Below are 21,812 nucleotides of genomic sequence, written 5' to 3'. Positions count from 1 at the left end.
GTATTACATTCATCTGGTATTTTTAGGCTTAATAATAAACTTATATATATGTATGTATTCTTCATCGGTAGTACTTGTTTTTTATTTTTAAATTGAAACTATTTAATTATTCCAAATGATTTTACCAGAAAATTTTATATAACGTCAAAGACCATTATTAACAAGTGTTAATTATTAAATATATAAAAAAAAATAATGCATATTAGTAGTCTGAAACATTTGCTATGGACATACAAGCGAAGTCGTAGTAAAGCTTGCTATAATTGTAATTAATTATAAGAAATCAGAAATTAAATTATTCAGAGTTACTAACAAATTATGTGTTACATAGTACTTTTTTTATATTGAAAACTTTGATTTGTCTTTACATTTTATCGAATTCGAAATAAAAAATATATTATATCTATACGTATCTAAATGTTTGGATGTGTATTTATTTAAATGTCCTCAGCATTCAAAATTACATCGTGTTGAATTTCCATGTGCTGATTGTATAAATCCTTGGAAGAAAATTGATCGCCGCATATAACACATTCCAAGGTTTTTTCTTCCTGGTTTATTGAAATATTATTTTTTCTTTTTCCTCCATCACTATGACATCTTAGATGAACTTTAAGTGTATATTTTTCAACAAAAGTCTTCCCACAAATCTCACAGCTATAACGTGGACGATCGTCCCGATGTACCCATAAGTGGTTTCTATATGTACGTCGTGTTTTGAACGATTGGTTACACACTGTGCAAATAAGCGGGTCATCTTCAGCATCATGCTGTAATTTGTGATTATAGTATACTGGCAACTCAGAGAACCTCAAACCACATCTCTCACATTGAACATTCTTTTTATCCCAATGTTTGTGCATATGTCTGATAACATTAATCTTTCGAGAATAACGTTTGTTACAGAACCGGCATTCTAAATCAGATCTTCCTTCATGGATATTTCTATGTAATTCTAAATATTCTTCATCTTTTGCAGTAATGCCGCAAACTTCGCATTTCCAAACTTGTTTAGATGGTTTATGCGCAACGTTCATATGTCGATTCAGATGTGTTTTATTCTTGAAAACTTTACAGCAGATATCACATTTAACTGGAATATTGTACTTGCGGAGACTAACGGTTGGGTCTTCAGCTTTATCCGACTCTGTTTCATCTGCATAATTAAATTCTTTGATATTTTCGCCATCGCCAATGGTTTCGGTATTTTCATTTTCTTCTACAAAAGACTTGTTATTATTGTCAAGAACGCTAAAACACTCTTCGGTAATACGTTCGACACCTATTTCAAATTCTTCTATTTTCACATTGCTTTCATCAATGCATTCATCCAATGTTTGTATTGCAATGAGCTCTTCGCTTAGCACTGGATTTCGCAGATATGAAATAATACGCTTTTGCACTTCCAACAATTTGACCATATACTCGTCGTATTTTAAAATATCAAAGCAACAAGTTTGACAGATATAACATTCGTTGAATTGGTTAGTCCATGTTACTACACCGGGTGGTTTAGCTGTTTTTGCTAAATATTTTACAATAGAAAGAAACGACTTTTTAGAAAAGGGAGACTTTTCATTGATGTCTTTCAGTTCGTCACATTCATTCAGCAATACTCCGCAAAGAAGACAACGCATACTTATTTGTTTTTGCAGATACCAAATAAGTTAGCACATTCAAGAAAATATGTATGTATTTGTTAATGTTTATAAGTTGGATTTAATTATTCAAAAGTCAAATTTGTTAAAATGTATGCTTTTCAAAACAAATATGTAAGTGCTGTGCATTAAACACTAACAAATTAGTTGATCACATATTACAATTTATCGAATATCGATATTAAGCATACTACAAAATTATCGATGAGAGGTATGGAGTCTTCCATAAACAATGCTGCCATTTTAATTCAAATGAGAATAAATGCAATTTGAATGAGTTCATGGGTACTAAACTAATTTGAAATTAAACAATATAAAAGCTTAATAGAAATATATTTTTAGTCAATATCCCTCGTCAGGAAATAATTGATTTTTAGAGTGTAGAAATATTTCTTTTTTATTCTATTTCTTTCTATGTTCCCTTAAAGGTAATTGATAACTACTGCCTGCCTGGTCTAATGGCCATTAGTGAAAAAATTGCAAATTATTAAAAATTATTATACATAATATGTTCGATTAAAAATTAATTAAATAGTATTTTATTTAAGGATTAATTTGTCCCACACCAACGATAGCAAACGCTATCCACTACCATTTAAACAATCTACGTTAATTTAAGCGATGTGATTTTTCGACATTATTCCATCACTGAAGTACCATTCTTTGTTTCATAAATCCCATTCATTCCGTTACCGCCAGCGATGGTCGACCATTTAGTTATTTACATTTAGTATGGTACCTTTTGTAATTTTATTTCAGAATAACTTGTAAAATCTGCGAATAAATCATTTAATCTCCTTTTAAAATTAAATAATGCGAGTGAGTGCAGTTTGGCAACATTTTGTCAAAGTTGACGAAGGAAGAAGAGTGAAGTGCAAAGAGTGTAATAAATTGTTAAAATATAACAAAAGTACGACGACACTTTCGTTTCATCTGAGAGCTATGCACGGAATAGATACTGGTAAAGTTATTTGTCCGAAATGTTATCAAGTTCACTATACGTTTTATGGTATTTGCCCATCACTTAAAGAAGTAGTCGATCTTAAAATTGGAAATAAAAGAGAATATAGCTTATAAATCGGATATCGACTAACCATCCCTAACCCCACTTTTCGGTGGTTAATTCATGTGTCGCCTTTACCCCAATCGATAAAGGTCGAAATCGACTTCCATAATTTTTGTAATGGTAAATTTAACCGGTCTTATCACTTCACTTATTCTTTTTTCAGTTGCAATATAAGACTATTTCATAATTTGTTTAAGATATTTGAATCATATTTCGATAATAAATTAAATTACACTTCAAAAAACTCATCCATTTCATCATTGTTTACATCAATTGATATATGTACACCGACATAGAACTGAATGTATGATTAAAATTGGCGGCTATCGAATTCCAAATAACAAACAAAGTTTTCCTACAAATGTTTTATATTAAAATAATCAAATACGCAACTTATTGTTAAACATACGCATTAATCATATTCAAATTTCACATTTCCAGCAAAACACAAGGCGGAACTCGACTTTACCGACACGACAAGCACCATTCGAGAATTAACAAGCGAGTATTGCTTCTTGTGTGGTAAATCAGACAAACACTCAAACCAAACATTCCAAAATATTGAAACATGCAAAGTGCCGGCATCAGGAAAACCTGTTCAAATTGTATTACAACACCTGGCTAATTGTATCAAAACCAATCTGGTGTTTCAAGGAGTTGCAAGCATTTGCTTGGAATGTTGCGATGAATTGGCCGAATATGATAATTTAATGGTTAATCTGCTTTCATTTCAAAAACGTTTAACTGAAAGGCTACGCTCGGTTTTGTCTGGTGAACTTAAGTTAGAACAAACCGATTATGATGAGTCGATTGCCGAAGCAATGATCGTTGAAGACGATGGTCAGGTAGAAGACGGATTTGAACCTGATTTGGAAGCCAAAGAAGAGTTTATAGAAATCGTTGGTAATGAAGAAAGCGTAGAAAGTACTATCCATGATGATGACAGTATGCATAGTGACAAAGAGTTTAATGTGGAGGAGGAGGAATGGAACGGTGATAAACATTTTGGAGAGAAGAATCAAGAATGTGTTGTTTGTGGATTAATTTTTAAGTCGAAATCCGAACTACAAAGGCACATAAACTCAGCTCATGACATAAAACAGTTTATTTGTCCCGTATGTGGCGTAATACGTAGAGATCAAGAATATTTGGAATTACATATGAATTTGCATGAAGGAAAGACGGAGTTTGAGTGTCGTTACTGCGATAAACGTTTCACTAGACCAGTGAATACATTACGTCACATGCGTAAACATTGGGATAAAAAGGAATATCAATGTGAAAAATGTGGGGAGCGGTTTTCTTTGGATAATATGCTTTATAATCATCGCATGCGTCATGAAGCCGAGGAAAACCCTCTTATATGCAGTATATGTAACCAGTCGTTTAGGTCGAGAAAAACATATAACCATCATATGCTAATTCACCAAGAAAATAGACCAAGACATCATTGCACACACTGCTCAAAGTCCTTCACCGAACGTTACACGCTAAAAATGCATATGAAGTCACATAATATTGAACTACCATCTACACGCTCAAAAGTAGCCCAGCTATTAGACGAGCAGGAGCTAAACGAAACAAAGGAAGCAGTATCTACTCTAATTTCAAAGTTTGAAACAACATCTCCCCATAAAGAGTTTAGGTGCGTAATTTGCAGTCGATCATTTGAAAATAAAGAATATTTGGAGAAACATTTGGAAAGCGATCATGATGTTATTTTAGGCGACGATAACAACCAGTAATTCTCGTGCTTAATATTTTTTATAAAGAACGAAATGTTAATAAAGAATTTCTATTTCTAACAATAATGTAATATTAATACTTCGATTATGGGTTGGGGAAAATATTTAACCTTCGTTAAATAAACTATGACCTACTCTACATTTGCATTTTTACTCATATATTATTACAAGAATAACAATTTACTGGATGTGGTTGACAGATTAAAATGAATAATTTAATATTTCACGAATGCTTTTTTAATGAACAATTCACGAAATTTAAATGATCGAACATTAAAACTTCCCAAAACGAATCGCACTTATACAATTTATCCTGTTTTTCTCACATCTTTATATTTTCTTATATGTTTTGTCTACCATTTTGAACTATCACTTGATCAATCACCAATATAAGAAAAACCTCCTCACACTAGTAATGTCCAATGAAATATGGAATTGGAGCTGTTTCGTACCCATAGATTAGACGTATATTGTAGTAATATGAATTCTCACTCAACTTTACTTAGTTTTCAGATTTTATATTTAAGTTGTTGGTGAAAATAAAAAAGAACAACCACAAACTTAGGTCTATTCGTTCTCCTGTGATCGCAAGCGACTGTTGGGGTTGGTTAGACGAATCGACAGCTGCTTGGCGCGCTCAACAATTTCCTTCCGCTTTTTGGATGAAACGCCGTGAGCGATTTCACCGCAGTATTCACGATTTTGCATTAACAGCACTTCCAATTCACGGACATTGTGGACCAAGAATTTCTTGAAGCCTGTTGGTAGCATATGACGGGTGCGTTTGTTGGAACCATAACCAATGTTAGGCATCAAGTACTGACCCTTGAAACGACGACGTACTCTGTTGTCAATACCTTTTGGTTTACGCCATTTGTGCTGGAGGAATAAGCAAATGTTGTATTAAATTGAAAACATACATATTATTTCAAAAATTTTACCGAAAGCTTGGCATAGCGATCCGACTGATGGCGGATGAAGTGCTTGGTGCGCTTCTTCACAATTTTTGGCCTGTATGCGGGGCGGATCGTCATCTTTACACTATGAATATAAGATATAAATTGCTCTTATTAGCATTTATCACCAAATCGAAACCAACATTCAATTGTCAACAAATTTTTTCCATCTCAACATAAATCAGTCAAGATGCCTACATATTTAAGCACACACTACATTATTCGTAATATAATTGCTTATAATTGAACATTAATTATTATAAAGTTAAATGATGTTAAAAATATTTTCTGATTATTTTAGAAATTACACACCGATTTTTCTGAAAGAGCACGTCAAAAAGAAAGAAACTTGAAGTTGGCCGCTATTGAGTGAATCGTAATCTGACATTTGATGTCAGTCAATAGTGTGCACAAGTCAAACATAAAACTCATTTCCGGTTCTAGTATGAACTAGCGAACTAGATAATTTGAAATGGTGAATCTGCTTTTTACATATCAATTTAAAAACGAAACAAAAAGGATAAACAAAAAAATAATTTTAAAATACTTAACTGAATTTTGTCGATTTTCTACTGATTCTTGTTTTTGTTCCATATGCTGGTTAGCTGGTTCTAAAAAATTGTATGAAATGCTGCTCAATTGACAATATAATTTTATGTAGCTATAAAGATTTTCGTAAATTTTAATTCCAATAATTAATCAAATAATAATCAATTGTTTACACTGCAGTATTGTGTATTCATGTATTATAAACTGGATAAATACTCCCTTTAATCCGCTTTTATTAATTAAAATTTATAAAACAATAAATTCCTAGAATTCTTATTCACAAATTCTGATTATTGTAATAAGGTATTTTACAATTCGCGTAAACAGTTGAGTGATTTGCAAAATGATAACATATTTTTAATATACATATCTATCTATATGAATATACATGTGTTGTACTGTTGTTTTAGCTGCAGAAAACATTATTCAAATAATTTTGGGAATGCCGTGTTGTCAGCTCTTGGGCGAATAAAAAATCCAAATCTGTTCCGGTTGCGTAAACCCGACTATCGTGAGTCAGTATATGTATTATACTTTGTATTTTAATGTTTCATGATAAAATTTCATTATGGGAAACATATATAGCTCAAATTAAATGTTATAAATCGGTAATTCATTTTCTAAATTATTTATTATTCGCACCTAATCATTGATATAAAAGAACACAACAAAATCTAATACTTGCACACATATTTTATTTTCGCTTTTTAAAAAACACAAATAATATAAATAGTTATGAGTACTTGCATGTTGTTATCTTACATATACCGGTAACATTTTTTATTCGAAAAGGGTATTAAAATGGGTAAAAAGTGTATATACATAAATAAATAAATTCATAGAAATTAAAAAGTACTTATTCGTTTAAAATTTTGGTTTATAAATGTTTAACATTTCTATTTCCACGAAAAATCAGAAAATGAGTTATATATTTCTCAATTCTACTCTTAAATTTGGTTCCACGTCATACCACAAACTTATGTGATCGACGAAGTGCAGGTCTTCATATTTGAATGAGGTTGAGAATTTGAAATTTCGAACAAACACTAAAAGCAAAACCCTTACTGCGATCTCTGCATAACGCCAGCCTAAAGTAAAAACAATAATACATAATTAAAATATTTTTATTTTTATTTATAATTTTACTTACCAATGCAATTTCTGGCGCCTTTTGAAAACGGCATATACACATATGGATTTCGTTTGACTATATTTTCCGGCAGAAAATTATCAGGATTGAAGAGGTGTGCTTCTGGTCCCCACCAATTTTTTGAACGATGCAAACTGAATATCGGCACTATCACTTGCATTTTTGGCGGCAAGATTATTTCTGATGTTAATTTTGTTTGATGTATAGTTTGACGTCCGACAATTGGTATAGATGGCATAAGTCGTAGTGTTTCCGCTATCACCATATCTAAGTAGGGTAAGTCTTTCAGATGATCATAAGTAACGTATATATCCTTTTCTGGCCATATCGAGTGGATTTCTTGAAAAAGTTTTTCTTGTACTTCCGGATGCATAGACAACATTACCAAGCCTGAATAAATTGCGGTGGCAACAGTCTCGAATGACTAAAAAATATAATTTAGTGTAAGAAATATTTTAATGATTATTAATTTTTGTGTATAAGTGAAATCAAATCTTAGCTAGTGTTTGACTATATAAAAGTTTTTTTTTTTAGAAATTTAAATTGTTTTGTTATTGATTTTGTTTTGTCATTATACGTAAATGATTTTAAAGAATGATTTCTAAAAGTTCAATATTAGTTTTGAAGTGAAGCGCAAAAATTGAAAACTCGAAATGTTAATGAATTAAAATTTCTTGTGTAGTTTTTGGGTCATTATTCATTTACCGCGCCAATCAAGCTTATGGATTCCATGATGACATCTTCCTTGTCAAATTTTCCATTATCGCAATAATTGAGTGCAATGTCTAAAAAGGAGCTCATTTTTTCCTCATCATACTGCCATTCTTCAATTTTAGGCGTATTATTGTTGTTCGTACGCTCTTTTATTAACTAAAAGAATTACGTGTTATTATTTAATATCAATGGATGAAGATAACTAAATTTATTAATTACCTTATCCATAAAATTTCGCATAAAACGCAGCGATTTATAATAACTGGGTGTACGCGCTAAAAAACCCAGACCCATTGTAGAAAATGCTGCGTCTTGGGCCATTCTCTCCATCAAACTGTTGAATACAGTAATCTTAATAGTAGTCTCTCTTATAAAAAATGTACATATATTAACATAAATTGAATTATTCACCACAGTATTTGTTATGTCCTTCAAAAATAAGTTATAAATGGTATTATAGTTATAATAAAGGTACAAAAATACGTGCCTCTGCTCAAATTAACGTAGATAATGCTATAATAGCCACCCAATATAAACGAATTAATTTACTAATGTATGAACGCATATATGTATGTACTTACACGGTGAATGAATCTACAAGTTCATAATATTCACTGGCACCTTTTCTCATATCAATGCCCATTGTCGCTTCTAAAATTATGATATTGAATAAGGGTAATTTTAACCTTAATTTAGCTACACTTGCCTATTGCTATTTCCAGTGTGACTCGTTTAATGAGATCAAATAGTTTATGTTCGCCGCCATTCGAAAGTTCACACAAACGTTGAACACCAGTATTTGCACCTCGATTAAAAAGTGGAATTAGACTCATCAGCAACTTATGATTGAAATAGCCATTAATTAATTTGCGATTATGCTTCCACGTTTTAACTAAAAATGTATAACAGAAATTGAATGTATTGAATATGAAATAAAGTTCACAGTATCTGTGTATAGAAAATGTAAAACTTTTCGATTATTCTCATTTTATTATGAATTTATGTTTTCAGTTAATAGTACAACAAACTGTTTTAGTTTTTCTTCACTATGACAACAATTAATTAATTCAAAATATATAATTCCGTTTATCACTACTTTTGGCAATATTTAAAAATTAAGCAATTTTTCACTATTTTCCATATACACAATACCGTTGCAATACATTTTACCTTCGCTTGTAACTATTCCTTTGGGTATAGCGTTATCAATGGAAGTATATAATATTTCGGCTTTGTTAAGAAACTCCGTTGATGATGTAACAGTTTTGATTATATCTGGGTCTATGGTAATAATTACTGGATATGTACCAAGCCACGCACAATATGTTGACGTATTGAACTCTTCGAAATAGGAACTAATTTTGTACATAAATCCTATTGCATTCGATAAAATAAATTCCAATTAGTATATTTTTATTTTTAGTATTTCGAAAACAGCGTACTTTTGATAGGTACCAATTTATATGCTATTCCAATAAATGGTAATCCCATGACGGTTGGTATTTTCGATGTGATATTTTTGAATTGTTTGCGTTTAGTATACATATGGTAATAAGATATCAAAAAGGAGCACACTATTAAAAAGAAAATACGCCATTGCACACAGTAACAATCATCCAACTTTTCCGTACGTGGAGACATTTTTGAACGTAATTAGAATAAATTTTCGGTGAAACTAACTTTAATAAGACAGTTTACATTGTTTTATATGAGTTCCTTTATACATAAGTGAAACAAAATTTGCTCGGCTATTTTGTAGTAATTAATTGTTTTACTTCCATTAATTTATTTTTGAATTTTTTTTTTTAATACAACGTATATATGTACGCATGAATAATGCTATATGTGTATGTACAGGTAAATGGTAAACATGTATGTATGTATAGAACTTCTCTCGACCTGTCGATACAAAGAGCAAATGACTAGATAATTTAAAGCACTATTACGAAATATACAAAAATAATCAGACGTGAGTAAACCCCAGCATTCTTCTATAATACGCAGACGTATGTAGAATCAAATTTATTGTCACCCAAGTAATGGTTGCGCGCTGAGCGCACTTTGATCTTATTATGAACAGAAACATTTATGTATGTTAGCTTGTCAATGGCAATAACAGCAGTAATACTTCCCATATTAAATAATTATAATAGTTTTTAATGTAACATGAATTCGCAATTGACATATAAGTGACTTAAATTGTACGCCAATTTAAATTACAATACATTGACCTCTTCAAATATTCATAGCTAAGAAAGTATATTCTTAACATATACAACATAATTTAAATATGTATATGTACTTAAAATGTACTGGTTGTATGTAAGCTAATAATAGTATTATACAAAACCACAGTTTACCGTTTAAACGTTTTGTTGTAGTATGGCAAATGACTAAATGCGCATTGTATTTAGTTATGATTAACGAAACCTTATTTTGTGATTTTTACTAATATCTACACATTCTTGTACTAACATAGCCATTTCTCTAATAGAATGCTTATTTAACATTGTATATAGAATGAAATGTTTTAAGGGCAGTTTATAAAAGAATTCATTAAATGAAATTTAATTTTACTTAAATTTACAGAGGATTTACAGAATTTTAGCTAGTAACACATTTCAAAACACTAATTCTTATTTCATATATACAAAAACTAACAAAACTTCCAGTTTGGTTTCAGTACGATATTGCACAACCCTGAAAGTACATAAATGTACCAAGTACCAGCGTCGTTCGGCTCGATTCAGTCTACTGCAACACTGTCACAAAACGGACATTCCATGTGCGCTATAATCGGCTGCTGAAATCCATTCAGCAACATTAACATTTTTATGACATAATTTTCTTCAAATTTTCGTAAGCAGTATTCATAATTCCCCAACTAATAAAGGAACGAAAAGAGTTAAAACCACATCCTCTGTAGAAATATTTTATACGATTTCCTCGCTCAAAGTATATTCGTTGGCATATTGTCCACATTGATTCTGTTTTTTGACCCATTTCACTTTGCATCGCCACTTTTATAACATTTAGAGGATAAAAAATTGTGCTAATTGACGCTCCAATAATTGCACCTGCTACAAATTCTTGTGCTGCTTTAGTTGCTTTAGAAGTCTGCAAAAAATATAATAATGATTTAATTGCATGTATATATGTATGTATTTTACAAATGCTTACAGTCGCCGGAAGGTATAATGACACTTCTTCACGAAGCATAAAGAACATGGCATTCGATGGTCCATTTCGCCAAAGCACCGGTACAATACCTCTATATAATTCTGAAAATCCATGATGTACTAGTACATAACTGGTATGAGTTGAAGTATTAATAGCAATATGAAACTTCTTTATATGTATAACTTATATGTAATGTATAACTTACTTGAAGGCCCGCGGGGTATTAGCGAAATAGGCATGGTACTTCGAGTGTGCTAACAATGTTTGTATTCTTTCGAAAGGAAGAAGTACAGCCTCAACTGTGCCTGAGGAAATACCAGCTATGATTTTAACCGTATACGCGTTCATATTAAAGTTGTCAATTAAATATCTGCGTGAACCATCAAATACACCAAACATAATAGACAAAGAGATTGTTTTTTGTGCCATTGGCGGGAATATACCACGATAGAGAAATCCCAAGCCTTCATGTCGTAATTGACCGAAAGCAGATGTTATTGGCACACCATGGAGCATTTGGCGAAAGATCATTTTATAAATAGGATAAGTAACACCTATATTTATGAAAGCTGCCCCACACCCGCATGCAAACTCTTTCCAGTCGAAAGCGGTTAATAGCGACTTGGTATATATGTGTGGAGTTGTTGCTAATGCCTCGCTACTGACATCCCTCAGCTTTGATTCGTTGTTCATTTTGTATTACACATGTAAATAATACGTTTATCCAAATATTTATTTTCTATTATGTTTGTTATGTGTTACTCTTTAACTGGACTGTCAACTTATTTTCAACATTTGATGACGGTGAAAAGGCTTGTGATACTGATACGAGGGGACAGGTGCAAAACTTTCTGATTATGCTTTGCATACACTGCTTTAACGAATAAGTTAGCAGTTGTTATGTACTAAGCATGCCCGAATTTAGTATTGTAGTCGTAAATCACTAGATTATTAAGATAAAATTAATAAATTACATAACTATGATAATGAACTATCTTACGGTCGGAACAATCCCTTTGATAACTTGCCTCCTTTTGCCTTACTTTGTCACATAAAAATACGTCACGTTTTTATTTAGGAAACTCTACAACACAGCCAGCTTTGGATTATAACGAATGGGAGAAGCAACAAATCCATATGAAGATTGTTGCCTCTCTTGTTAATAATAATGTTATTTCCACCAGGATCAAAGTTTTACACGTATTTTAAAATTCCTCGTTCTTTTCGTAGTAAAAATTATCAATCTGTCATTTTCTAAACAGCTGATATTTTAAATATCGCAGCTGAATAGAAAATTTAAACGGCGTTGATAAGAGATGATACAATTCGATTACTTCGGTGGAAACGATAAAAATACTGGAAAATATTTGAGAGAAGTTATTTTTTCCATGTTGGATGACTATAAGTTTGGAACTGTTTTTTATTTATTTTTTTTTACGTTAAAAGCCCTATCCACACTCGAATTTTTTAATTCTAATAAAATTTTTCATTTGGGATGTTTGTGCGAACACTGTCAACCACTGTCGAATTTGTCCGCCGGAACACTTGCAAGATAGAAAATTTTTAATTTTGTCGTACGATTTCGACGAACAAATCCGCTTTAAAGTTCATCAAGAACATTTTGGGAGTCATATTAGATTACACTTAAAAATAGCTTTTATGGCACCGTCACATTTTAAACATCCAATTGTAGCTGGCAACACCTACTTACGGAAATACAATTTTAGTAAAACATGCAAGTGCGAACGGCTGTTGTTTTGTTTATATTTAAAATAAAAAAAATAAAAATGTCAGTAAATAAAAAAACGTGAACAGGTGAAACAATGTTAAGTTTACACCAGTTATATTTAGTGGTTATTATAATATATTCTTGTTGTATTTGCAAAAAAAACATTAACAGTGTAAATAATGTCTTCAACTCCGGAGGCTTATATATTTTCTAAAAAATTCATCTTACGCGTTTGAAGCATAATAGATACCCTAATATTTAAAATGTCTACGCTTATATCAATCCAATTTTCCGTGAACCAATCGAAGTATCAATAGATGTATAGGTATGTACGTACTTTTATTTAAAAAATCTCAAAGATTTATTGAAATAACATTCATTCAAAGCATATACATACATGCATACTTATTGGTTTGAAAAGCTATATTATTATATGTATTTATTATAACAAATGAACGCTTACTTAAAACGAAATTTTATTTTGATTGTAAGCTCATGTTGATATGAAAGCAATTTTAGAACTTCTAAAGTACTTTGCAACGATTAAAAATAATGCTTAATCACTAAAAAATATTTATATGTTTACAATGTAAAAATCAAGTGTTGTACTATATATGTAGAGTTTTATTATTATCTCTATAAATTATATGCAACGATGAGCGTATTATAGCATCACTTTGTTCAACAAAGAACTCTAGATGAGCCCACAAAAACCAGAAAATTAATATACCAATAGTGTATTTGGTTATACGATCCAGGATATATAATCGTCGTAGAACCTTCTTTGCTTTTGGGATTGTATCTTCACTCTCTCCAAGTATATATTTACGGATGCCGATAATATAGCCACGTATATATAGCTCCCAATTGACTTGACTGACAGAGGTGTCGAAAATTTCTTGATCTATTTGATTCAGACTATCGCATAAACTTTGAAATTTCTCATTTCGAAAGTCCCAGTCTTTAGTCGTGTAGTACTGCAATAATTTCAGTCCAGTTGAGACTTTTTTCTGTACTTTCAGCATGCTGCAAAAGTAGGACAATAAATTAATTATTAAGCAGTAGCTATATATATAAATATAATAATTTACTTACAATCGTTTACGCCCAAAAAGTAATAATAAGAAATCTATCAGATATGCCGGCAGATAGTGAAAGAAAATCACACAAAGCAAATGATGGTAATAATTCTTTTTGATTGATCCATCTGGATACCATAAAGCAAAGCTTAATGGATATTTACAGAAAAATCGCTTTCCAGTCTCAATACTTTCACCCCACGAAAATAGGGCTTTCTTTGATATGCAAAGATTACAAAATTCCACATTTTCTTTTTTCTCTGACTTGCTGTGATTGTAACCCGCAACTATCATTCCATTGATAGCTTTATCTACTGGTATCACGGTTGACGAATATTCAGGGTTGCAATGCATTGAACGGATGACGCCACGTGCTGCGCCAATCATAAGACCGGTAGGCCCATTAACACCTTCTATCCAACCAGGCAAGGGTTCCTTAATGGCTGCAGTAACTGCATAAAATAAGAAAAAAAATGGTATTGTACGAAAGTCTGATCAAATAAAATCAAGATCATAGATATTACCAATGGATGGTCGGGTAATAACGATAGGCAATTTTTTTCCAAATCTGCACATCAGATCTTCGGTGAGAGCTTTGCTATAGGCATATGTATTGGGCAGTCCATTCAAGAGTCTAAAATTTAAGCCAAAATTATATATTTTTTTTAACTGTAGGAGCTAGTCTTTATAGATATAGATTGCATATAAAATGTCGTTTTTCTTATATGTGTACATATATGTATGTATATATATACCTTGGTGTGATTTCCTGCAATGCATCATCGCTCATTTCTTCCACCATTTTTATTATATCGTATGGATTCTGTGGTGCTGGATAGGCGCGCTCTTCCAAAACACTCTCGTTGCATTGACAGTATGACGTCGATACGTGTATGATAACTTGGAGGCCGGCCATTTTTTCCGCCAACTGCAGTAATTTCAGTGTGCCCACAACATTCATTTGAACCATAGGCCGTAGTGGTTGGTCAAATCGTACATTAGCAGCACAATGAAATATTATTTCAACATTAGATATTAATTCGTTTGTGTCATTCGCACTCAAACCAAGATTCTGTTCTAATATATCACCCTTGATTACTTGAATTTTATTCACAATATCTGGATTTTCTGTTAAAATCTTATTAAAAATCTGAAATAAAATCATAGCAGAGTATTTGGTTAATAAGGTTATTTCAAAGCTGAAATTAAAAAAAAAATTGTATTGCATTCAATGTCTAGATTTTGAACCAACAACCCACTCTATGGTTGACACGTATTCAGTGCACTATCAGAAAGTATTTTCAAGGCATGTCTTAGGAAATTTCAAAACTCTTATATTCCCTGCTAACCCGTTTATTGTTTTAGGAAAACCGTTAGGTACCATTTACTACATTCATCATTAAAAAAGTGCTTGTGCCGCATAATGACTTTGAAATTATACATATGTATGTATGTGTAAGAACAATGTTGCTCATTGAAAATTTAGCCACATCATCTAAGTGTGGAAATACAAAGGTATGTATATACATACATACATACATATGTGTTTATTACTGTAAAACACATTTACAAAGGTAAAATGTCTTCAAAAGCGCTATTATATTTAGCAACTGAGGGTCATGACTTAATTGAAATAATCATTGGTAAATATTGTACGAATTGTATATAAATATGTACAACTACTAATGCTGATACTTTTTTGAGGCTTATGTGATATTTATACTCTCGCAACATGTTGCACAGAGTATCATAGTTTTGTTCACATAGCGGTTGTTTGTGTCACCAAGAAATAAAAGAGCTAGATATGGGGTTATATATATATGAATGATCAGGGTGACGAGTGGAGTTGAAATTCGGATGTCTGTCCGTCCGTCTGTCTGTCTGTCCGTCTGTTCGTGCAAGCGATAACTTGAGTGAAAATTAGGATATCGTAATGAAATTTGGAACACATATTCCTTGGCACCCTGAGGAGGTTGCTTTCGAAAATGGGCAAAATCGGTCCACTGTCACGCCCACAAAATGGCGGAAACTGAAAACCTATACAGTGTCACAACTAAGCCATAAATAAAGTTATTAAAATAAAATTTGGAACACAGGACCGCATTAGGGAGGGGCACATTTGGATGTAATTTTGTTGAAGAAGTGGGCGTGGCCCCGCCCTCAAATAGGTTTTTTGTATTTATCTCGCAAATCTTTCTGCAGTCGTTTCTTTTAGCCACTTCTTAATGCAGTCAAAAAAAAAAAAGAAATCGGATAATAACCACGCCCACCTCCCATACAGAGGTTCGGTTGAAAATTACTAAAACTAAGTCTCGCTAAAGAAAAACGTCAAAAACACTAAATTTCACATAAGCAATGGCAGATAGAAGCTGCACTCAGATTTTTTTACAAAATGGAAAATGGGCGTGGCATCGCCCCCTTATGGGTCAAAAACCATATCTCAGCAACTACTCGACCGATTTCAATGAAACTTGGTTTGTAATAGTTTCCTTACATCCCAATGATATGTTGTGAAAATATCGGTTCACAACCACGCCTACTTCCTATATAGCAGAACTTTGAAGACGATCTGAATCGTTTACTTTACAATATATAAAGTAAGCACTAGTGAAGATATCGATGCAGAACTTTGCACAAATACTACGTTTATTATCGCCGAAATCGGACCATAGGTTTTCAAGGCCCCATATATCGAACATGAGGACCTCGCTGCTTCTAACCTAATATTATGGTTTCCAACTTTCAATGGACGTTATACAATATATATGATGAATATGTGGGTCATTATATATGTGTGTGTATTATACAATACTAATAAAGTTAAATAAATTGCGAGAGTATAAAATGTTCGGTTACACCCGAACTTAGCCCTTCCTTACTTGTTTAAAGTGTTATTAATTAAAGTTCATAGATGGCTTTAAAACAGACATATAACTTTTTTTTCTTTTATGTATTAAAAAAGTCTATTTTTTCGATATCGATGCTATGATCTGCAACGAGTTCAGCGAATTACTTACAAATCAAATCAATTTATATAAGTGTCTTTAGAAGTATAACTCTACCTAAAAAACATAATTATTCAAATCGAGTGGGATCCCTTTCTACTCGTAGTATGAATACTATCTATTCCTAACTCGATATTTGAGTTTACTATATTTATTTCAGAACTTACCACACATTTCAAGAATTGATCCTTGCGTGTCAAAGGGTCGACACCTTTCTTGGATCTAATCAGTAGATAGATATTTTTTACATCTGGACAGCTGCGCAACAATTTCTCCACCAACACTTTGCCCATAAACCCTGTGGCACCGGTAATAAGTATGCTCTTGCCCGCATACCATTGGGCTATTTGAGACTTCTCACATTGGTCCACTGTAGTAACGAGTTCCATTGTGTAAAAATATGTGTTTCTGGAGGAAAAAAAAAACATTCTAATTAGGATTACAATAACAAGGAAAATAAAATAAAATATAATATATATATATGTATGCACTTATTTTGCTTGCAATGTTTAGTGGCTCACTTTCATATATGTATATAGTATATCATATATCCCTTCAGTGTATCCTAATCTTCATTAGCTTTGCCGGCTTTATATTGACAAAGCCCAAACATAGCCAATATTTGTTGAGTAGTGATTGTTTTAGTCAACGAGTGTTGTGTAAGGTACACATATCTTGGATGCCGTTTTTTGATTTAGTAGATAAACAACATTGAGTACCTGTAAACACTTCAACTTACATATGTCCATAGTATATTCATAAAACTCGAAATTTATTTATTTTTGAATTTGTTTTTGTGTTACATAACCGCGCACAGAGTTTGCTGTAATGCCTTTTAAAACGCTACAGACATTTTTAAAATACTTTGTGCTTAATGATTTTTATTACAAGTACGAGTACTTGGCACAACAAATTACTTTATTATAAGATAATAAAATATTGTGATTATTGTATCGCTATAAAATACTCCGAATTTTTTTATAGCGTAAACAAAAGACTTAAACGACATACTCGATATACAAACACCTGCCTGCCTGTTTAATAAATCGCTATACTTTCAATTTCAATCACACTTAGCTTAATATATTGCTCCTATTATCGCACTGAACTAATTGCTATTTCATTATAAAAGGCCTAAGAGTACATACATACATATGTATCTGTAATAAACTGAAATAAAATTTAAAAACCAATTACAGACAAATTGCGGCATAAACACCATAAACCAAATTAAAAGTATTTATTATTTTATCCTATGACGAAAAGTGGTATATGCTGATATTGCGCGACTTTTAATAGATCTGCTGCCCAAATATTTACCCACCTACAAATGTATGCATGTGTGTATGTATATGCAAAAATGCTTAAATTTGAAATATGTATTCAAGTAAGCGAATACGCGTAATAACTGTGAAAATGCTGTTGGCACTACAACAAATTAGCACTTTTACTACCTTACACGCAATATTTCGTCAAATGCCTATATACACTGCAACTTACATAAGTACATATGTATGTACATAAATATTGGGTTTATCTACAGTAAATAATATGAACACCTCGTGTGTAGTAGTTCTCGTGTCTGACTCGAAACTATTGGCTTTTGTTTGGATATGTAAGAGTACATACATTATTATTAATTAAGTAATAGCAGATGTATGCTACCGGTTCGTGTAAGTCTGAGAAAATAGTACATTTCTATTTTCAAATTTAGAATTCCATATTCGCTTTGTTGTAGTAATCTGATATATAAAATCAGTTAGGTAGCTTATCATAAACTATGTTTAGTTAGTTGAAATCATCACGAAAAGCTGTAAAATTTATGCTAAAATTTTATGATCTAGATAAATCGAATATAATATTTAAAAAAACAAAAAAAAACTAATTTTCATTTAATTCTGCCAAAAATTATTTATATCAAAAGGGTGTTTTTTTGTCTATACAATTTTTATTTATAATGATTTTTTTTTTAAGTTCTTCTTTGCTTGCTAATTTGGCAAAATATTCTGAACATAAATGTTTAACCTTTTGTTTTTGTAAATTTTAAATCTTAGATGTTGAAATTTTTCTTTCTGTAGCAGAGCAGTTTGAGATCTCGACGATTAAAAAACTCTTGCCTTTCATGATTCGGCAAATTCTGCTCGTTTGTGAATTGCGCTCCACGCGTCGGTTGGGCGGGAGAAGGGTAATCGTTTGGGTTTATAAATAAATTTCTTGCAAAAATGTTTACTTTGATAGCTGCTTGAAAATTTATCAGGAAACCGTGTGCCTCTAAAAGAATACTCTTTGTAAGAAGAGTATATGTCATATTCTGAAAAACACAGAATTCATTTTGTGCAAATAATCAAGCAAACTTTATAGTATTCCAAAGAATATTTAATTTTTAAGTGTAAGCCCCTAGATAACCCTAAATTGACCATTATTGCTAAAAATGTACGTATAAAACAAGTAAGGAAGGTCTAAGTTCGGTTGTGACCGAACATTTTATACTCTCGCAATTTATTTATTTAATTTTATTATATAACAAACATTTTGACCCACATATTCGTTATATACATATATGGTATAAAGTCCATTGAAAGTTGGAAACCCTAATATTAAGTTAAAAGCACCGAGGTTTTCATGCTCGATATATGATAAGCTATAGTCCGATTTCGGCGATTTTAGAAATGGGCTGCCACACTATAAATTCAGTATTTATGCAAAGTTCTGTTCTGATATCTTCACTAGTGCTTACTTTACATATTGTAAAGTAAACTATTCAGGCCGACTTCAAAGTTCTGGTATATAGGAAGTAGGTGTGGTTGTAAACCGATTTGGCCTATTTTCACAACATATGATTGGAATGCAAGGAAAATATTACAAACCAAATTTCATATATATTGGTCGAGTAGTTCCGGAGATATGGTTTTTGACCCATAAGTGGGCGGAGCCACACCCACTTAAAATTTTGTATACCAATTTGGGTGGAGCCCTTAAGTACCTGCTTTATAATGAAATTTAAGGTTTCTGGTGTTTTCCCTTACTGAATTAAAGCATTTTTAGAAGTTTTCAACATAACCTTTGTATGGGAGGTGGGCGTGGTTATAATCCGATGTCCTCCATTTTTGAACTATATAAGGAAATGCCTGAAAAAAACTGCTGAGAATTTCGTTGATATAGCTTTAGTAGTTTACGAGATATGTACAAAAAACTGATTAGGAGGCGTGGCATTCCACTATCCCAAAAAATTAGAAATTAAAGCAACGATGACTGCTTCAAAGCTCGTAGGTTGCTGATTCCAAGAAAATTGCGGTACAAGTATTTGCCACTCAACCTAACCTAAAAGTTGACACATTTGTGGTAATATATTACCCGCCGCATCCCCACCGTAAACCGCCTGCTTTTAAAAATAATAAAAAACCAATCAATGTGGTCACTGTTGATGAGTAGTCTGGTGTACAATTACAATTCCACCTGTCAGATCAAACTAGCAAACGATATCTTACGAATCATTTCTGATAATAATAAGAATCGTAGGCTATAATTTTATATATACAAGTATACATTTGTATTTGTATATAAGACAATTTGGATTTTCTTCTTTGCAAAAGTTCAAAATACAATGTATTTAAATTTTTATGTATCATTCATATTCATACTTATATATATGTACATATACAATAAAGCAACCGCAGCATAACTTAGAGTTATAGTGCCATACATAAATACATATTATATTATGTGTGTATGTACATATGATTGTGCTGCAAATTAGTAAACAAATAAATATCTGTTATATTCGGACGTTCACATTCACTTTTTAGCAAGTACACAAGCTTAGTAATACAAAGTAAAGTAAAGTTAAGCTTAGTACTAACACAAATGAGTAGACACGAATTATTTTCAATGGCATTTTTTAGCAAATTCATATTTTTTTTACCAAAGCTTTTTTATTTCTTCATTTCTTTATGTGCACTATTGATAAAACCTTTGAAAATGGTATTGTTTCGCGCTTCATTCATTTGAAAATTTGTATGAAATTTCCACACTCATTGCATTTCATAATTTCCACATTATTTTCAATTAATCGTTTTCAGTTAATAATTGCATTAATTTAAAAATGAAATGTTTTAAAGTGTCTTTGCAATAAAAGTTTACAACTTTCAATTTCATTTGTTTAAAATAAATTTGGAATTTCCTAATTTCTGTAATCATGCTAATTGCATTTGTTTGTCTACAAAGCGCATTGATTCCCGCTTAAACTACTCAAGGCTATGTTATTAACGACAAAACATATGATGACTTTAATAATTAACATAGAATCACATTCAACTTCACTGTTTTCACACCACAACTTTTCGGCGAAGTTCTAGATTATTAGCACATTTGCATTAATTCATTTAATAATCAATAAATTCAGATACCATGCAGTTCCTTGGAGGAGCGTTCGTGTTTGCCTGTGACGCTAGACTGCTGTTATAGTAGATTTGATTTGGCACTGCTACGGCTCACCAACTGACCGACTGATTCACTGGCAAACTCACTGATTAATAGAAGTAACTAGTAAATGACTCTTAACACGATTGCACGCAATTGGCGGCTCGAAAACTTGAGGAAACACAATGCTTATTTCATGCACGACTATATACGGTATTTCCAATATTCGAGCGGTCGCTACACGGTATGCTTTTCTGCGCACCAAGATTGTTGTGGTTTTCGCCTGAAGTCACAGCGCAAACTGAAGTGAATATCATGAATAGGTAGGAATTATATGATCTCCGTAGCAAAGGAGCCTAAGCAAATGAAAAATCCACACACGCACGCATACATGCATACGTACTCTGTTCATATATTAAGTAGTTAATAATACTTGTGTTAAGAAAAATAAGAATACGTAAATAAAGAAGCATCTTTCGAGGCGAATACGTTCTACGCCAGTTGTATTGGTATTCGTTTCGGTATGTAGGGTCAACTAAATACTTATAGGTAAACAGTAAAC

The 21,812-nt window shown here is 31.9% G+C and overlaps 6 protein-coding genes across 6 annotated transcripts; 1 reads left to right on the top strand and 5 right to left on the bottom strand.

Annotated features, from left to right (window-relative positions):
• Positions 1 to 8: 8 nt before the first annotated feature.
• Positions 9 to 1,822, bottom strand: LOC105210220 (serendipity locus protein delta-like). Its single transcript, XM_011181038.3, has one exon. The coding sequence runs from the start codon at positions 1,635 to 1,637 to the stop codon at positions 438 to 440; it is 1,200 nt and encodes a 399-aa protein (XP_011179340.2). The 5' UTR covers positions 1,638 to 1,822; the 3' UTR covers positions 9 to 437.
• Positions 1,823 to 2,258: 436 nt separating this feature from the next.
• Positions 2,259 to 4,608, top strand: LOC105210219 (serendipity locus protein delta). The gene is made up of 2 exons (XM_011181037.3): positions 2,259 to 2,619; positions 3,166 to 4,608. The coding sequence occupies exons 1-2, from the start codon at positions 2,472 to 2,474 to the stop codon at positions 4,467 to 4,469; spliced, it is 1,452 nt and encodes a 483-aa protein (XP_011179339.3). The 5' UTR covers positions 2,259 to 2,471; the 3' UTR covers positions 4,470 to 4,608.
• Positions 4,609 to 4,966: 358 nt separating this feature from the next.
• On the bottom strand, positions 4,967 to 5,867 carry LOC105210218 (60S ribosomal protein L32). Its single transcript, XM_011181036.3, has 3 exons — positions 5,738 to 5,867; positions 5,411 to 5,510; positions 4,967 to 5,348 (listed from the first exon to the last, which is right to left on the bottom strand). Exons 2-3 carry the CDS (start codon positions 5,501 to 5,503, stop codon positions 5,037 to 5,039), a joined length of 405 nt encoding a protein of 134 aa, XP_011179338.1. The 5' UTR covers positions 5,504 to 5,510; positions 5,738 to 5,867; the 3' UTR covers positions 4,967 to 5,036.
• An 857-nt stretch (positions 5,868 to 6,724) lies between these two features.
• LOC105210216 (probable cytochrome P450 313a4) lies at positions 6,725 to 9,492 on the bottom strand. Its single transcript, XM_011181032.3, has 8 exons — positions 9,281 to 9,492; positions 9,009 to 9,212; positions 8,545 to 8,730; positions 8,420 to 8,489; positions 8,058 to 8,172; positions 7,830 to 7,994; positions 7,125 to 7,548; positions 6,725 to 7,062 (listed from the first exon to the last, which is right to left on the bottom strand). The coding sequence occupies exons 1-8, from the start codon at positions 9,477 to 9,479 to the stop codon at positions 6,899 to 6,901; spliced, it is 1,527 nt and encodes a 508-aa protein (XP_011179334.2). The 5' UTR covers positions 9,480 to 9,492; the 3' UTR covers positions 6,725 to 6,898.
• Positions 9,493 to 10,364: 872 nt separating this feature from the next.
• LOC105210217 (mitochondrial nicotinamide adenine dinucleotide transporter SLC25A51) lies at positions 10,365 to 12,465 on the bottom strand. Its single transcript, XM_011181033.3, has 4 exons — positions 12,019 to 12,465; positions 11,224 to 11,961; positions 11,019 to 11,148; positions 10,365 to 10,955 (listed from the first exon to the last, which is right to left on the bottom strand). The coding sequence occupies exons 2-4, from the start codon at positions 11,709 to 11,711 to the stop codon at positions 10,671 to 10,673; spliced, it is 903 nt and encodes a 300-aa protein (XP_011179335.1). The 5' UTR covers positions 11,712 to 11,961; positions 12,019 to 12,465; the 3' UTR covers positions 10,365 to 10,670.
• An 885-nt stretch (positions 12,466 to 13,350) lies between these two features.
• LOC105210215 (putative fatty acyl-CoA reductase CG5065) lies at positions 13,351 to 21,567 on the bottom strand. The gene is made up of 6 exons (XM_011181031.3): positions 21,238 to 21,567; positions 16,999 to 17,239; positions 14,582 to 14,976; positions 14,351 to 14,460; positions 13,843 to 14,278; positions 13,351 to 13,773 (listed from the first exon to the last, which is right to left on the bottom strand). The coding sequence occupies exons 2-6, from the start codon at positions 17,218 to 17,220 to the stop codon at positions 13,356 to 13,358; spliced, it is 1,581 nt and encodes a 526-aa protein (XP_011179333.2). The 5' UTR covers positions 17,221 to 17,239; positions 21,238 to 21,567; the 3' UTR covers positions 13,351 to 13,355.
• Positions 21,568 to 21,812: the final 245 nt, after the last annotated feature.

This window comes from Zeugodacus cucurbitae, chromosome 2 (genome assembly GCF_028554725.1).
Source record: "Zeugodacus cucurbitae isolate PBARC_wt_2022May chromosome 2, idZeuCucr1.2, whole genome shotgun sequence".
Lineage (NCBI taxonomy): Eukaryota > Metazoa > Arthropoda > Insecta > Diptera > Tephritidae > Zeugodacus > Zeugodacus cucurbitae.
The sequence above is the reverse complement of the archived record's forward strand: the minus strand, read 5'-3'. Positions and strand labels throughout refer to the sequence as shown.

Coding starts and splice junctions, on each gene's coding strand:
- LOC105210220 (XM_011181038.3), bottom strand. CDS start 1,637: ATGCGTTGTCTTCTTTGCGGAGTATTGCTGAATGAATGTGACGAACTG.
- LOC105210219 (XM_011181037.3), top strand. CDS start 2,472: ATGCGAGTGAGTGCAGTTTGGCAACATTTTGTCAAAGTTGACGAAGGA. Junction 2,620..3,165: donor TATGCACGGAATAGATACTG/GTAAAGTTATTT, acceptor TCACATTTCCAG/CAAAACACAAGGCGGAACTC.
- LOC105210218 (XM_011181036.3), bottom strand. CDS start 5,503: ATGACGATCCGCCCCGCATACAGGCCAAAAATTGTGAAGAAGCGCACC. Junction 5,349..5,410: donor ATCGCTATGCCAAGCTTTCG/GTAAAATTTTTG, acceptor TTATTCCTCCAG/CACAAATGGCGTAAACCAAA.
- LOC105210216 (XM_011181032.3), bottom strand. CDS start 9,479: ATGTCTCCACGTACGGAAAAGTTGGATGATTGTTACTGTGTGCAATGG. Junction 8,490..8,544: donor CACACTGGAAATAGCAATAG/GCAAGTGTAGCT, acceptor TCATAATTTTAG/AAGCGACAATGGGCATTGAT. Junction 8,173..8,419: donor CTTGTAGATTCATTCACCGT/GTAAGTACATAC, acceptor TGTATTCAACAG/TTTGATGGAGAGAATGGCCC.
- LOC105210217 (XM_011181033.3), bottom strand. CDS start 11,711: ATGAACAACGAATCAAAGCTGAGGGATGTCAGTAGCGAGGCATTAGCA. Junction 11,149..11,223: donor AATACCCCGCGGGCCTTCAA/GTAAGTTATACA, acceptor AACTCATACCAG/TTATGTACTAGTACATCATG. Junction 10,956..11,018: donor CATTATACCTTCCGGCGACT/GTAAGCATTTGT, acceptor TATTTTTTGCAG/ACTTCTAAAGCAACTAAAGC.
- LOC105210215 (XM_011181031.3), bottom strand. CDS start 17,220: ATGGAACTCGTTACTACAGTGGACCAATGTGAGAAGTCTCAAATAGCC. Junction 14,461..14,581: donor TTGCAGGAAATCACACCAAG/GTATATATATAC, acceptor CTTAAATTTTAG/ACTCTTGAATGGACTGCCCA. Junction 14,279..14,350: donor TATTACCCGACCATCCATTG/GTAATATCTATG, acceptor TATTTTATGCAG/TTACTGCAGCCATTAAGGAA.